Source organism: Leuresthes tenuis, unplaced genomic scaffold, assembly GCF_036924035.1.
Source record: "Leuresthes tenuis unplaced genomic scaffold, fLeuTen1.0.hap1 SCAF_16, whole genome shotgun sequence".
Classification (NCBI taxonomy): Eukaryota; Metazoa; Chordata; class Actinopteri; order Atheriniformes; family Atherinopsidae; genus Leuresthes; species Leuresthes tenuis.
The window spans coordinates 21026220-21044021 of NW_027325370.1; the positions used below are offsets into that span (position 1 = coordinate 21026220).

The 17802-nt window shown below is 39.1% G+C and overlaps 1 protein-coding gene across 1 annotated transcript in view; it reads right to left on the bottom strand.

Moving 5' to 3' along the window:
• LOC140272016 (cadherin-4-like) overlaps positions 1-17802 on the bottom strand; it is a 238752-nt gene that overhangs the window by 126171 nt on the left and 94779 nt on the right. The window contains exon 3 of the mRNA XM_072367321.1: positions 2137-2160. Coding sequence (XP_072223422.1) covers positions 2137-2160 — 24 coding nt within the window. The remainder of the gene's footprint in view (positions 1-2136; positions 2161-17802) is intronic.

The following is a 17802-nucleotide window of genomic DNA, read 5'->3' on the forward strand; positions in this document are numbered from 1 at the left end:
CAGCATATTTCTCCAGAACATTTATCTGGTTTCTCTGCAGGACACCCTCCCCTCCCAACACTCAGTCTTTTTCTCCTGCCAGCGGAGATTTTTGGCTGGCTTAAATACGCCCACAGGCCCCTCAGGGACAGGCCGTGACGGATGGCACTGCATGTGACTCCAATTCGATTCAGCCCATTTGATAAATTTATTGCTGGCATTTTGAAAATGAAATTAGAGGGACGTCTCCTGGAGACTGTTTTTCCAGCACAGGTGCCATAAATATACTTCATTTGGCAGAAGAGTGGGAGGAGGAGTAGAAGGGGGTGGAGAAGTGTTGGATAAAAGATGTCATGGTAGGGGGGCAGATAGCAGGGATGTTCCACAGAAGTAGAGAGCTAAAGAATAAGGTCAGATTATAATGAGGTCCTGTTTTAATCATGATATTGGAACAGCAACAAAGGTTATTCAAACTAGGCTTAAATCCTACCCCAACCAACCTATTGAGCGCTGCCCTTCATTTAGAAATGTTTACTGTGCCACTGGGTCTCTTACATCTCATGTTGTATAGTGACAGATTGAAACTGTGGTTGTTGACATTGCATGTGACCACAAATGGCCTGCTCTGTTAAACTTCCATACTGAGGCACACACAGAAACATGCAAGCACACACTTGCATGCCAGTCTTACAAGAGTGCGCACACAAACATGTGCTTTTTGTATGGTATCTTTGCCTCAAGGCTTTATGGCTTTTCAGTGTCGATTACAGTGTCAAAGCAACGTAGCCATCTATAATTCACAATGTCTGAATGAATACAGGAGGCTATTTTTCTCCATGATCATCTCAATGTGCGTGAGACAGTGAATGTTACTCTCGATGTTGGCGACTAAACAGATTAGAACTGGACTCAGGTTGGCCAAGAAAGACATACTGACACACAAAAAGCCAGATGTAGACACGAACACACGCAGGCAAACAAAAGTGAGCATTCATTCACCGTCAGAGTTATGCAGCCTTACTTATCTGCCTCTCATTGAGAAATGTGTGTGAGTGCAGCTGTGGAGGCATGATGTACACCTTGCCAGCCTCTGCTCCTTCTCAGCATTCATCAGAAAGGGAGGCTCAGGCAACCCGCATCACTTACTTTTATAGGGCAATTTGACAGCACTGTACAACGCATGGCCATTACGTACACAGGTTCACAGCCATCTGCATGTGTGCGGGCATACTAAGTGTAACCTGTCACACAGCTGCATTGTATCAATGCCATCTGAAAAACATATGAGCAGCTTCAACAGATCTGACGCTTTGGACGGTGAAAAAGTCACTGAAGATACCCTCCCGCTGTTTTCCTGACAAATACATGCCCATTACATCACATTGAGATGACAATGAAAATATTTTCCCTTGCGTTCTGCTCTGCTCTGCTAAACGCTCATACAAAACAGCACCTAAGTTTTTGCAAGCACTGCAGGGGGTAAGAGAAAGTTTCAACAAAATCAGCGGGGAGTTCTCTTGCCTGATTGTCTGCTGTTTTGCAATCACAGAGCATGACACACCCCCTGATATCACTGCATCTTCTGTAGGAAGTGTACAGGGCTGAGACTGCCTGATGCATACACCTGCAGGCTGTCTCTCTGAAGAAGACCCCTGGAGCGGTTTAGACTATTTGACTGTCTGGCCCCATCATCTTACAAAATCAAAACAGCCTACAGGTACATCTCTACAAACATCTACCCCCTCTACATTTCCTGTATCTACCTGATCATCCACAATGCAAAACAGTCCCCTCCCTTGACTTCAAATTAACACACACACATGGAAGTGTGGAGGAGTCTAAACAGAGATGTGATTACTCTTAACATAAAATATACAAAAGGCAATCCATAAACACAGAATGTGGGCTGTCTATCATTGCAGGATAATTTAGTCAGTATCAGTGGGTGTGCCTGATTGACTTGTAATCAAATGATTCGTTCTGCAACAAAAACACTGAATGACAATTTGAAATCAACATCAACAAATCCGTGAAATATTTTTCATCTCATTAGCAAAAACTGAGAACGCACACAAACATACGGAGCAACAAATGCACGCACCACTCATCTGACAAAAGTATGGGATTCCAAAGGTGAGTGATCGACTGCTGTCTTACCTTTTTGTGATGATACTGTGGTACCTGTAGAGAAAAAAAGAGAAGACACACAAAGCAATTAGATAAGTCTTCAGAATACTTCGTACTGCTGACTCTGCATTATGTCTTTGCAACACTCGTTAACATATGTTACAGCATTCTGCTGCCTTTCGGGGGCAGTGTTAGAAATTTGTGGAATAATTTGAGCTGTGGACTGTTCGTGGAATTTTCTGTGCAGAGCTTGTTTGCGCCTTTCATCCGCACTTCTTTGCTATGTATCATTTTTGGTGCATTTTCCTCCATGTCAAGAAATTGATTGTAGTCAGGTAATCAGTATTTGCTCAAAGTGTAGCCTCAACTCAAAAGTGTATGTTGAAGAAATAACCAACTACAGGGGCCGAGAGGGACACAGACTGTTATATATAAATATAAGTGGGCCTTTAGAAGTTGACAGGTTGCAGCCACAAAAAAATGTAGGTGATGACAATCACTGTTACCCATTTGCTAGGAAGGAAATGTACCACATGAAAGGAAGTAAGTGGTCATAGTGTTGAGGTGACACACCACTCAAAAGAAAGCTATAACATGCAGGAGGTATGTTGAGAAGCACAAACAAGCATGCACAAAAAACAGAGAAAAAGCTTATGAGCAAAGACATTAAAGAGAGACCTTGAGAAAGGAGATGCGATTTTCTTGACCTCTGATACCCTTGATTTTTTTTACATATTTTCTAATAGATCAACAAAATAAAAAATAAAAAAAAAAAGGTACAGAGGTACTGCAAGACAGACAAAAATGAAATATTTTCTTGACCCAAAAAGGGGGAATCATATTGTTGGTTTCACTGGAGAGGTGGAGTTTCTGCAACTTGTTCTCAATGGAGCACAAATCTAAAACAAAGAAAGGATAGGTAAGCTCCCATCTAGGTCTAACAGACTCACAGGGGTAATAGATCAAGTAAAAAAAACAAAAAAAACTTTTTTTTCTTCCTAACTTTGTCCTTTGAGTTGTTCAAATCCTTTGAACGTTTCTCTTCTGGCCATGTGCCAAAATGGCCCAAATGTCGACCGACATGGGATGGGAATAATTGAATCCGGATGGATTTGTGATGTGCTGTACTGAGGAAGTGATAATCCAAAGCTCTGCCTAATTGTCAGAGTAAAGATGCCGTCCATTGTGGAGGTGTTTATCAAGGCAGTGTGCCGTGGGATTGGACTGAGCATTAGAGCTTTCCACACATTTGTTTTGGGGGGTGTTACAATGGATTTGAGCAAATATTGGCACTTTGGTTATTACATGGTCTGACTGTCTGCTATGCAGCTGTCCATAAACCGTGCACGTCAAGCCTAATCTGAGAAGAGGCTTCAAATAATTAGTTACTGGAGCACTCACAGCCCAGTACAGTCAACCTTATCACTAAAAGAAAATCCTTGGTCCATTTCCTCTTCAGACCAGAGGCTTACAAAATCTCACCACTATTAAAAGCCTCAGAGTAGCTGAATAGCTGATAAAATATTACATGTCACAACCACTGGCCCCCATCCTACATTTTTTTGTAATTTTCTTTTTGGGAGCTGGGGGTACTACAGTATGCCAAATACTACATCATTTGTAAGTCGCTTTGGATAAAAGCGTCTGCTAAATACATAAACATAAACATAAAATATAAATGTTCAGTCAAGTCCTATATTTGAGGAATTGGTGGACTATTCTCACAAAGTGCATTTTCCAATCATTAAGATTTTTCATACATCTCTGAAGAAAAACCCAAACAGATAAATGCCGTGGAGAGAGATGTTGATTGCTTCTTTTCTCTGTGGCGATCAACCCAATTTCATGTATTTTTTTCCTCCAGCATTCTAGAAAATGAAAATGTAAGTAAACAAGTGAAACCCCAAATACACCCTGAGTTGTTTATTATCCCTTTACTTGTCCTATTTGACAGAGATGTAAAATAAAACATTGGTTCTCTCTCTCTCTTTAACTATCTTAAACAGGAAAAACCATGTGATGGACATTCAAATCAGCATACACCATATGTTCAAAATAAAAGTCCACCCTTTTCGAATTCTTTTATCTTAGCAATACACCATAAGAAATCATTTGGTCGTTACCGGGTCTTTAAATTAGATGAAACTCCAGATGAACAACACATGACAAATTGCACCATGGCATTGTCTAATCTTGCAAGACTAAGCCAAAATGTAGAAAAAGTGTGTTAAAATCTCAGGACACCCCTTAATTCAACAGCTTGTAGAACCTCCTTTAGTAGCAATAACTTGAAGTAATCATTTTCTGTATGACACTATCAGTCTCACATTATTGTGGAGGAATTTTGGCCAGCTCTTCTTTACATTGTTGCTTCAGTTCATTGAGCTTTGCAGATATTCATTCATGCAGAGCTCTCTTAAGGTACCGCCACAGAACCGCCACAGAATTACAACTCTAACTGGACCATTGCACCACCTCGATTATTTTCTTTTTCAGACATTCTGTTGTAGGTTTGCCACTGTGTTTGGGATCATCGTCCTGCTGCATGACCCAGTTTCAGCCAACCTTTAGCTGTCAGACAGATGGCCTCATATTCGACTCTAGAATACTTTCGTATACAGCAGAGTTCATGGTCAACTCGAGGTGTCAAGGTACTGTGGCTGCAAAACAAGCCAAAATCTTCACCCCTACACCAACATGCTTGACAGTTGCTATGAGGTGCTTATGTTGATATTGCATTTTCACTAAAAGCGGTGCTGGTGCTTAGCCAAACATGTCTTCTTTAGTCTTGTCTGTCCAAAGGATATTGTTCCAGAGGTCTTGAAATTTGTCTCGACTGTACAGTCTTGCAAACCTAATATTTGCTGCCAATCTCTTTTCAGGACAATATGTTTTCTCCTGACAAGCCTTCTAAATAAAGCACCCTCGTTCAGCTTTTTTGTAATTGTACTGTCTTGAACTTTAACCTTCCCAGCCCCAGGAGTCTTTCTTTCATTCCCAAAATGAATTGAGTATTACTCAGCAATTACAAACTCTGTGTAAACCATCTTGGTTTCAAAATAAGCTAACACTTGTGAGATTTAATCAGAGCGGGATCAAACCAAACTACTTGAGGTAACTACTGTCCACCCCCCACTAAAGTCAGTACTTTGTAGAGCCACCTGTTGTGGCAATTACAACAGTCGCTTTGCATAAGTCTCTATGAGCTTGCCACATCAAAGCCACAGGGATTTTTGTGGCAAAACTGCTCCAGCTCCTTTATGAATGGTATGAATGGTTTTCGCTTGTGAACAGAAATCTTCAAGTCTAACCACAAATTCTCAATTGGATTGAGAACTAGACTTCTGGACTTTAACTAGGCCATTCCAACACATTTAAATGTTTCCCCTTAAACCCCTGGTGCGTTAGCAGTATGCTTCGGGTCATTGTCCTGCTGGAAGGTGAACCTCTGTCCCAGTCTCAAATCACAGGCAGACTGACACAGGTTTTGCTAAAGAATATCCCTGTATTTAGCACCATCGATCTTTCCCTCGACTCTGACCAGTTTCCCAGTCCCTGCTGCTGAAAAACATTCCCACGGCATGATGCTGCCACCACCATGTTTCACTGTGGGGATGGCCTTCTTGGGGTGATGCGACGTGTTGGGTTTGCACCAGACATAGAGTTTTCCTTGGTGGCCATAAAGTTAAATTCCAGTCTCATCTGACCAGAGCACCTTCCTCCATTCATTTGGGGAGTCGCCCTCATGCCTTTTGGCAAACTCAAAACATGCCTTTTTAACACTAAGTAATGGCTTTTTTTGGCCACTCTTCCATAAAACCCAGCTCTCTGGAGTGTACGGCTTATCGTGGTCCTACGGACAGATACTCCAATCTCTGCTGTGGAGCTCTGCAACTCCTTCAGGGTTACCTTTGGTCTCTGTCCTGCCTCTCTGATTAACGCCCTCCTTGCCCGGTCTGTGAGTTTTGGTGGGCGGTCCTCTCTTGGTAGCTTTGTTGTGATAACATGTTCTTTCCATTTGAGGATGATGGAATTAATGGTGCTCTGGGGATCATCAAAGATTAGGATATTTTTTATAACCCAACCCTGACTTGTTTGGAGAACTCCTTGGTCTCCATGGTGTGATGTCTCTCGCGCCTTTAAGAAAAGGTGTGTTTATACTGACAGATGATGTGACACTTAGATTGCACAGAGGTAGACATCATTTCACTAATTATGTGACTTTTGAAGGTAACTGGTTGCACCAGAACTTTTTGGGGGCTTCATAGCAAAGTGGGTGGATACATATGTAGAAGCCAATTTTTAATTATTTTTTTATATATTTTTTTACTCATTTCATTTCACCAAGTTAGACTATTGTGTGTAAATCCGTCACAGAATATTTAAAAACAGATACGATTTAAATAAATGATGACACTGTGCAATACACCATGTGTTGTTGTTCACCTGAGGCTGCATTTACCACATTTTAAAGCACTGTGAGAGGGACATTATTTGTCATTATGTTCTAATGTATAAAACCTTAGAGCTGGAGGAGGGTCCACTTCATCTGACCAGTTGACAGCCCAACTAAAAAGGTTTAAACATGCCAGAATCTGAGTTTTTACAGAATATTCAATGTTTATGAATAAAAAAATAAATAAAAAAATTAAAAGTTATGTCAAGCCTCAGCAAAACCCACTGGATCTATCATTGCTGCCTGAAGAGCTTAGAGGAATCAAAATGAAAGCCAGAACCACAAATCTTTCAAGACCTTGCACCTTGGCAACTGGTGGATATTAGACAGACGTTCCACTTATTCTTGAACCGCTCAGATTTGACATGCCCTAAAAGAGTGGAAATTTAACAGTACAAGACTGTTGCTGTAGAAACATTTTTTTTAGAGGCATTTCAGAGGTATGAACTCGACAGGATCAGTTTGGCTCACTTTAATGAACAGAACAGTCGATACACAATTCATTATCATGAGAAGATAAAGCCCTATGGAAAACAGCCCAAATCTGACAAAAGAAGAGTTATTGTTTCCTGGCTGGGTGCCTTTGCCAAACAGTGAAGTTGTAATGCACATTCATGTTCATCCAGACTTATAAAATATGTATAATGAAGGCTTTGGGGATTTTTGTTAGATACTTGTTAAACAGATGTAACATTACTGAAGCTGTATAATCTAAACTACAGATTTTCCACAAAAATCTTCAACTCTCATGAAGAGAAATGATCAAATATTCGTGTCACAATGCAGTATCTGACCAAATGTGAAACATGCATGGTCCCAATCTCTCTCACATTGACATTTGATCATCAAAACTTCCCTTAATCTGTAAAAATTCAAGTTTGAGCTGAATTTGATTAAATTCCCTCAAGCAATTCAATGTTCATAAGAATGGAACAGTCAGAAAGCAGAATGCTTACAGCCTCCACTTCCTATGGGTGTGAAAACTGGAGACAAAACGACTTAACAGATTTAATTTGAATGTGACAAGCCATAATTTAAATTGTGCTTTAATTAATTGCCTCTGCACACAGTTACCTTCAGTAAACAGCAGGGAGCTACACCGTTCGCCACTTACTCTCAGTATACTGAGTCAATATAGATAAAAGAAATCTAAAAAAAATGGTAACATGTTTTCTTAAAATTATTTAGGTAATCATAAATAATGAACACAAGCCCTTTTCTTCCTGTCTGGAACTTGTTGGGTCAGAGCTAAGACATCACGCTGATTAATGTCGGCACATACAAATAAGTCTGCTGTTAAGAGAGGCAAAGAAAACCTCTATCATTGATTATTGCATTTCTTCTGAGCTTTCAATAGCTTACATGGATTTGGGCACTAATTTGCTCTGAATATGTGAGTAGCCTTTTATGGGCCCATGCATTCACAGCAATACTCCTATGGGTTTGACTATTATGTAAAATAGGGCACATGTCAATACGGGTTTCCCACCTGTATCTATTTAAGCACAGTAAAGTTAAGACTGGCCCAAAGCACGCCCGAGGACACTAAAAGCTGCGTTTTGAAGATAAAATTACAAAATAAGGAAATAAACATCTTCCAGCTGTTTTGCCCGTAGAAAGTCAGCATTCCATTGTCAAAGAGGTTGAAAATAAGATGTAGATGGGAGGACAGAGATGGAACGGCAGACTGGCACTGATGTGATTTGTCATTCATTAAGGCAAATATATACATCTTTACAATTAAACTGTAATATAAGATAATGTCTAGGAGAACAAGTCAAGGAGCAAAGACTGAAAAAGATTGTATAGAACTATTGCAGCTAAACAGCAAATATTACAGAATATGTGTTGATGTTGTAAGATTGATTACTGATAAAAATCTATTTGCCCAGAGATTACTTTATGATACGTTACAAAGAAGGACAGTTCAGAGAGGAAAAAGTAAAAGATCACAAAATTATAAAACTATCAACTTGAAATATCACTAAATGAAAGCCTACGTTTACTCTGTACTTATCTGTTTTAAGCCGCAGAGAAGGAAGTATGCTTGCTTGTATTAGTGAATGCTCCAAGTAAAGTAAGCCTGCAGTGGCACTCATGAGTAAATACGTACAAACGCAAATGCAGAACAATCACACCGTTGCCCTCACACAGCAGGTGTGGTGGATGTAACAGAGATCCTGAGCAAATCAACTGGAAACCAGCACCATTAAGAGGATTTATGTTGGGACATTTATGATGTTATTTAGCAGATAACTACTTCACAAGGTAACTTATAAAACAAAACCCTATAAAAGAGCCCAGCTTCACTTCCCTAAAATCAGCTTTTTTAGTTTGTGCTTATGCATCAAGGTGTGCCATGTTATTCTCAAAAGTACTCTTAAATTCAGATTGTATTCTCATCCCAGGAGTGTTTTATGTGGCGATTATCGACACACTTGGTGGTGATATAGAAAATTTTACAATCTGAATAAACCTATAACTATTATTCCACCAACTGTCCTCGTTTTGTAAAATACTTCATCCAGCCTCAGCAGGAGGAAGTTTAATTTTGAAACACTTGATGGTAGAACGGAGAAACTGGCATAAAGCAACCCATGCAGCTGCCACATCACTACCTTATGTCAGAGCACAGTATTTTGAACAGATCCACTTGCTGTTCTGTATCTGTCTGGTTGAATCGGCGTTTTCATGCGCTCATGCTCTCACAAAACAAATACCACAAAAGTTCCCAAGCTGTGCAAAAAGTGTGGTGCTGCAAAAGTTGAAACAAATAAACTCTTTGCACCAGAGATGGTAGCCAGCATTTGCTTTCTGTCAGCAACTTTTTGCACAGAGTGAACCATTTTGTACCAGCTGTCACGTGAGCATCAAAACAAAGTACATGACATGCGAGGTAAGCCTCAATTCGACTGAGAATGCCTTTTTTCTTTATGACCATTGAGCTTATTCTGTCTATTCTCCTTGCTCCATCCTACTCCACAAGACTAAAGTCAATTCTAACAGTGAGATTTTTCATCATTAGTAAAGAGAGCAGCGTTTTCCACCTCTGCTTTTTTCCCCTTTTATCGTTTGTCTTTAATCTTCCTCACGTCTTTACAAATACACATTTTCAAACTTGCTAACTGTCACTAACACAGCTGGATAATCTTTACACACACATGTTATAGAGCAGCTCCAGCTAAGGGGTAATCTTTCAAAAAACTTTTTTTTGTTTGAGAGATAAGAGGAAACAAGTCTGTGTTCTAACTGCTGCTCGGGAAGATTTAAGGGTTGATTTACTATTACTTTGCAACAGGCTCCAATTCTGTTGAAAATAGTTATTATCAATATCTACTAATGACGCAAATGGTAGGCATGGAGACAGTGATCTTTGTGCTTGGATATATATGTATTTTTAGTTTGTCTTAGAATACAAACAATTTGGTGAGGGGAATATTCAAATGAATTATACAGAATTACAATTCACGACAGATTGATCCATTATTTATCGATCACAAAAAAATGTTGCACTTGACATGGCTGTGAACTGCTGCGCCAACAAGGTCCAGGGGCTGTGCAGCACTGGATGAAGGAGAGAGTGTGCAAACAAAGATTCCCTATTCATGTTCATTTACATGGAAAGCAAGAAGACATTACCAAAAGATAATGGCTGCCAAAGCGCGTTATTCGTAATTGACTGGAGGAAATCTATGACAGCCAATCTCCAACTCGGAGGAGTCATTTACAAAACAACAAAAAAAAAAACCTAGAAGCTCCTTGTATTTTTTTCTTCATTTGATTTGGTTCGTGATGGTTTGTCTTGCTTTGACAGAAACACCATCATTTCTGCAACTGGGAAACGTAATGGAACAAATGGCAAGGATGCAGTGACACTGAGTAGGTTTATATTTATTGTATAAGTCATATCATTTTCTGGGATATTCTCTGTTTCTTGACTTATCAGGAGAGAACAGCAGGCTATGGTGAGAGCTGGCTGTTGGAAAGCCCTAAAGCTTTTCCGTATCACTGTTATTGGGTAAACTGTTGCTTTTTAGGAGTCCTCCTCAAATTTGTGTGCAGACCAGTTCTGAACTATACAAAAACAACTAATTTGAATTAAGTCAAAATGAAGAATGAAGTCTGATGATGTAAGTAAGAGCAAGTTCGTCTATTCATTTAGTCCAATAAACAGCCTCGTTCAATTTGATCTTAAACATGTAAAAACAGCGTTTATGTCCTGTGATATAACAGCATGTGTCTGCTCCTGATTGTCAGATTGTCTGCTTGTTGGGGACTCTACACTGATTTGCTTCTGATGGACTGCTTTATATTTTTCATTATTGAAATAAGCTGGTTGTGCAAACATTCATAGATTTGTGTGTTTTTAGAACGTCATTCACATAACAGCACAGTCCCAGCAGCGCGATTTATGATCTGTAACTACGTGCTAATTTGCTCGACTTTGTAAATCTCACAATTTTGAATTCCAAGGTTCTTTTGGTAAACTTCCCAGGCCAAAAAAGTCAATATGAACGCTGGACAAAACTAACTATCCATAAAATCACACCAAATTAATTTTTCCAGCCAGGAAGTCAGCCGGCACACGGTTAGTGTTTGTAATATTAAAGAACAGTTCCCCGATTCTTCACATACAATATACATCACACAATGACTGAATTAGACTGCTAGTGAAAACCTGTCCACTGCTGAGCTCTTAAAGTTGTCGCCATCCAGCAGGCCACTGGGGGAATGATTTTAATTAAACCAGAATATAGCACTGATTTTATCACCATCTTGAAAGAGGGGATCCATATATTGAATCATCACTTCATCAAAACAAATGAAAAAACACAATCCCCCAAAGATGCTACCAATGTGCGTGTATGATTATATTGTTAGCGTGCTGGTAAAAATGCATACGTATGAATGCATGTCTCTCTGCGTTTGAGCTACACATATGTACAGTTAGTGTGCAGTAATGTGCAGAAAATATAGTGGGAACAAATGAGCAACTCATCAGATGATTTACCACTATTGATATGTCATCACTCTAATGTGATTAGGATACATTTTAAACACAGTAGCTGTTCATCTCTATATCCTGCCCACAAGCTGATCGTGTGAATCCATCTCTTAAAGTTAACAAGCAAAGAAGCCACCCGTGACAGATGTTCAGAGACATGACTCATTTGTAACTACTGACCTGGAAGTTGACAACTCTTGGGAGACTAAGTGATTATAAAGCTCACGTGAGTTGAGCTAAATAAATCCTTGAAATTAAATGTTAACATAGCTGAACATGAAAGAAACTTTCTATCAGTGTCCGGTCCTGAGGAATTTATCTTCAGAATGCACACATTGAATGATTTTGATCCATATCTCCAGAGAAAATAGAAGGTCAACACCACACTTATTCTACCAGTGACAACAGGTGATGGGAGGAAAAGGAAAGGATGTCATTTAGCCAGATGCTCGAAATTGCAGTCCAGATGAGAAGTCGCAGGCATCCGAAGGCCATCATCCAGACAAATGCACGCAGCTTGTCACACCCATTAACCGCTGATGGAAAAAATGGCTTCAGCTTTTAATCGAACAGATTAATCTTTACAGATCTGATTGGCTATTTGTGATAGCACAATACATTACCCGCAGCTCAGATATACATAAATATAAAGTGCATGACTGAGTATTTGCAATGTTTCTCTGGTGTGAAAACATTTACATACTATGACTCATTTACCTCATCTTCTGCAGGCACGTGCCTGTGCATCTTCCAGGGAGGAACACAAGGACACAGAACACAATCCTAGGTTTTAATTAGCCGAGTGTGGTGCATGTTCATCTGCTGCATACTGCATGGGGAGAGCAGGGAGTGCTGCCTTCTTGCTCATTATGCGCTAATGAGTTGTCTATTAATGAAAATGGAAAGCATTTATTTTGTGAGCACAAAGGGTTCAGCTGGATTAATTACTGCACTACAGCAACAAAATGAAAACAGAAAGTGCAGCATCACTCTTGTGTGGCACATTACCCATTAACCAACTGTTATCAAGGCCTGGTGAATGTTTCTGCATGAAACACAATAGGAGCAGAAACTGTTCGCAAAGGCCATTAAAACTTTGTGTGAACTCCACTTTTGACACATTCTGTATACTTTCTCTGATGCTTGCAAGGCTTCGCTCATACAAGCCCATGTTATATGTCTGCATGTAAAACAGCTTGTCAGGGAAACACAGTCATTTACCAATGAGTCTCAGACTTTCCCTGCACATTGAAATATATTCCAAGGTTTTGCATCACTGGTTTTGCATCACTGTGCATCCACATATCTGTCAACAGGAGTAATCAGGAGAGATTAAAAAAAAAAAAAAAAGATTGAAAAGAAAAATTTAGCACTGTGGTTTTGAAACAAAAATGTTTAATACTCTCAGCCAAACTGCCTTTTTAGAAGGATTTGGGATAAAGAACCATGAAAATATTAAATTATGTGCACACCAGGCAGACAAAAAAAAAGAAGCCTGATACAGAACCACAGGGAGCAGCTGAACAGAATCAGGTCTCTTTCCAAATTATTACAGAAGTGAAGTTATATCCTGCCTTTGATAATATCATTTTGTTGTACTGCATTTCCTTTCAAACGGTGATCAGAGTCATTCTAATAGCCCACTAATAGCTTGATTTCCCATTGGGCTCTCCTTGGAGAGGTCAGGAGTATGGGGAGCATGTGGGCTCTGGCAGCCACAGCAGATGGTTCTTGATCAGATATTAGAGCCTGGGCAGTGAGGTCGTCTGGCCATGAGCATTCTGCCATGCCTGGGGGACATCTGAACTTCCAGCTTCAGCTATGGTTCCAGCACCAAGCGAATTGCTCTGTGCCGTAACCAGACTGTGGGGACACTGGTGCAGTGAAAGACTGCTTCTTAAACCTTATGACAATCTGGGAAAAATAAACATGCTCTCTCTTGCGATGTTGTTTTTCTTTTGGCAATCGAGGAATTTGTGTCGCTCATTTGGGCTCTGCGTGATTTGATGACAAATGCTTATGTGATTGTTACCACTGTATGATCAATCTTGTAAAAATAATCACACTGACAACAAAAATCCTACTTAGCTGTAGCTGCCTTTTCTTTTCATCACTGACTTTTCCTGCTGTGGCAATGGTGAGTGGAGAGACTTATAATAATATATAATATAAAACAATAAATAACAGGAATCCAATCTGAAACATCAGCTGCTGCGTATGAAAAGACGGGACACATGAAAGCAAGAGGATCAAGTCTTTGTTATTAAAATTGAACATTAATCTGGGTGAGTGTGCTTAAATGGCTTTTGTAAAAAAAATAGATAGGATAAGATAAATCCTACTTAGACAAATGACATTCATACCTTCCATTTTCTTCATCTTGCCTCATCTGTCTCTCTCCCTACCTTCAACCACAAAGCCACAAAGAAAGAGGGTGAATAAACATGACAATCTGAGCTTTATTTATCCCTTCCTCTGTGACAGTAGTGGTCTAAAATGGCAGAGCTTCGGATATGACCTTCACTTGGAGTGGTTCTCCATCAGTCATCACTGCCACCCCCCAGATCAGACAGTACCTGAGAGTAGTGGCACCTTTAGTCCTCCTCATGTGCTCTCCCTTTTTAACCTCCTCCGCAGTGGTCCACAGGAGATTTCTCTCATTTTACTTTCCTGTCGACCATTTTTATTTCCTTCCCCCAAGTTATCCTGTCCTTGGCCTACCTTTGTTTGGAGCATGTTGTTTTGATGGTTCTCTTCTCATTGTTCTCCCTCTTTGCATCCATACTTGGCAGGTACAAGATTTGGAATAGGCAGCAATAATGTAGGCTATAAATAGATTCATGTTCTGAAGACAAAACACTTCAATGCAAACAATGTATCTTGTAGTGAGAAAACAAGACAGGAGAAACATAGAGCGGGAAGTACCTAATTACGAGACTGAAAGGAAGCACATCATTTGCATTGTCACTGTAGTGCTTGCTCACTCATTTTGTCAAGTCTACTAAACCTATTTCTGATTATGTTATACTTACCTATTGTGTAGCATGATTTTTGCCACTAGAAACAATGCGTTTTCATCACTGAAAATTATAACAAACAGACTTTGGCTTTGATTACAGTATTCAAAAGACACATTCAAAAAAGGACTCATTTCACACAAAGTAGTTATAAAACCATGAGTGGTCTAAACCCTCATTCTTCTCTCAGTTTTCATAAAACTAACAGCATGTCCTCCATCAGAGATATTCTTTGGATCCACTTTACTTAATAACAGATATTTTGCAGCAGACATTCTCTTAAAACAGTGCGTCATACACTATAAGATAAAATACTGGCCCTTGTTTTACAATCAGCGCAAAATTTCATAGTAAGAAGTAGCACAAAGTACAAGTGACTTTTTATGATATTCCTGTTAAATGTATAATCATTCACTCCTTACTCCTCTCCTTCTCCTTCTCTCCACTCCTCTATTTTATACAAGAGGGGATAAAGGAGGAGACAAGTTAAACATCTCCAGTCCTCGTCACATAATGCAGCTTGGTCAGGAGCCCCTTGGAGTTACATTTGGGTATCCAGGGATCTGATCCACAGCGGACTTTTGCATATAGAGGAGTTAGGATATGAATATGGGACTTTAGCTGTTGGTGTCTGCTGTGATTCTCAAACAGAAAACCGAAGCGGAATTTTCCATGTGGAGCAGGTGTGCAACCTAGTTTTCCTTTTTTGTTTTTTTTAACATTAAGAGGAGCAACCTCTTTCACTTTATAGATTTCCATGGCCACTTAATAGTGATGTCCCAAGCCAGATCCAGGATACTTCCAATCAGCCCTGGAGAGCTAGGTTTTTTTCATAATTATTCCACATAAGAGAAGTATTGACAGGGACTATGAAGTGTTAAGGTATGCTTCCTTCAATTTGAAGATAATATCAGATGATAAAAATACTTGTCTCAGTATAAAGCCCACAAAGACACTTATACAATCTGGTGCAGAAGTGAATGCTGAGAAGCAAAACAAAACGAACAATGTTACAGTGCCAACAAAAACAAGCTGCTACCTGCATTATTACAGGACCAAGGACAGTTCCTAAAGCTTGGTGAGGCAGCTGAAGGAACACTTCAGCCCCTCATCCTGCCAAATATCCTATCCTATTATTGTTATTCAAGTCTTCTCTATGCAGGCATTTCATTGGTTATGCCATAGTGGCTTGTGGGATTCCTTTGTAAGTAAGGGTATAAAATCAATTTGATTGTGGTGATTCGATCACTGCAGCACTCGATGGATGCATAAAACTATACCCAATGAGGTTGAGACGAGAATGTTAATATTGGATTGTATTCTCTATTTTCGAATCCAAAACGATTTACAAGTGAGAAACACATGGGGGACAATGTGGGATTCAGTATCTAACCAAAGCATACTTTGAAATGGTAAAAAAGTGGAAGCTGGGAATTAAACCAGCAACCTTAAGACAGAAAAATGACAACTCCACGTCCTGAGCTCCAGCTTCCCTGAAGCTATAGGATAAATGCTATGCATGTGATTTAGATTGTTTTCTCAGTCTAAACTCATTTTACATTTGATGACGGCAAAATATTTCAGGTTATGAAATGAATTGGCATAAAGTGAAAAACAGAAGATAAAGGCAACAGAAGTCTCAATAGAAAGGAGACAATAATTTTTTTTTTTTAAATACTAAAACATCTATAGACCGATGGCATTTTTCATAGTCAAAGAAGACGCATCTGCAAAAAAGGATGGAATTATCAGGGAGATAAACATAAAGGCATTCACAAAAGGAAAAACAAAACTAAATCTAAAAAAACAAAAGCAACTAAAAATTAAATCAGTGTTCCAGCCTGGAAAAAAAAAAATCTAAAGGGCAAAAGCAAAGGTAATATACAACTGAGGCATGAAGCAAAAATCACAAATAAATGACCTATAAAAGGCCTAAATTGTTATAAATAATCTTAGTGATTAATATATATTTTTAAAATTCTTTTTCACTTTTTTTGTGCTTCGCTCAAAGACACTGTTCTCAACCCAGCAAACCAATGACTGCATTGGGTTGAAGTTGCCTCAAGCATCAGTATGAATGGTTGTGGTACTTTATGACATCGTAATTCATATACAATGACCAGGTGCATCAAGCATTAAGCTGGCTTTGGGAGGCACCATTTCTATCTCTTGGAATTTAAACATACTGTATGTTATGCCATCATCTGTAAGGCTCTTTCATCTTAATTTCTTATATATGCTTTTATGTTCATCAGTCCTTGTTTTTAAACTCTTGTTTCTTATTGATGCCGTTCATTCTACAATTTTTTTAAAGTGTGCAGGCACATTTGACGATTTCATTTACTGTAACAGTAAATACAAAAAAAAAAAATCTCAAAAAGTGACACAATTAGGCAGTGGAAATGACTATATGAGCTCAGGGACCAAAAAACACTGTCAGTAAATACACTTCATCAGTACATCTACGAATGAAAGATAAAACTACTATAAGATAATTGATATCATTCAAGATTAACTGTGGCACAGTAAAAAACTGTCGTATGATTTGATTAATCAAAATTAGGATTTTCTATCAAAAATGATGTATGCTGCATGCTCTACACTGAACAGGAGAGGGACCATCTGTCATGTTACCAGTATACAGTGAGGGCATCAGTGATGGCATGTGGATGCATTAGTGCGCAAAGCATGCATAACTTGTACATTTATGGAGGCAAAAGTTAGTGCTACATAATATATATAAGTTTGGTGCCACATACTGTTTTCTGTGATCCAGACAGTTTTAAATAGGTCTCTTCAGCGAGACTGAATGTGCAAAACCCCATTAAGCACATCTTTACCCCATAGTAAATGAGCTTTGAGATAGAAATGTCACCCAATGAAGAAATTATTAATTTTAAATGGCAAAGGAAGCCCAGAACTGTCAAGTAGCCATACCAAACAGGAATGGGGAATCATGTCACTTTCAAAATTACAGCGTTTTCTGTACAAACAGCTACCGAACCCTTTAGGAGTGCTGTTAAAAGAGGAAGTGACAAAAAGGCAGTTGTTAACATGAAAAGTGAGGGTTGTATTTATTTAATAAGAGCCAATGAGCAACACTGAAATAGTTTGAACTTTAAATGGCTTTGCGACTGTAGATTAAGAGATACAAACATATTAGACAAGCTGAAAGTTTTTGTTGCTCGTATAACAGAATTATACATTTTTAAAAATAC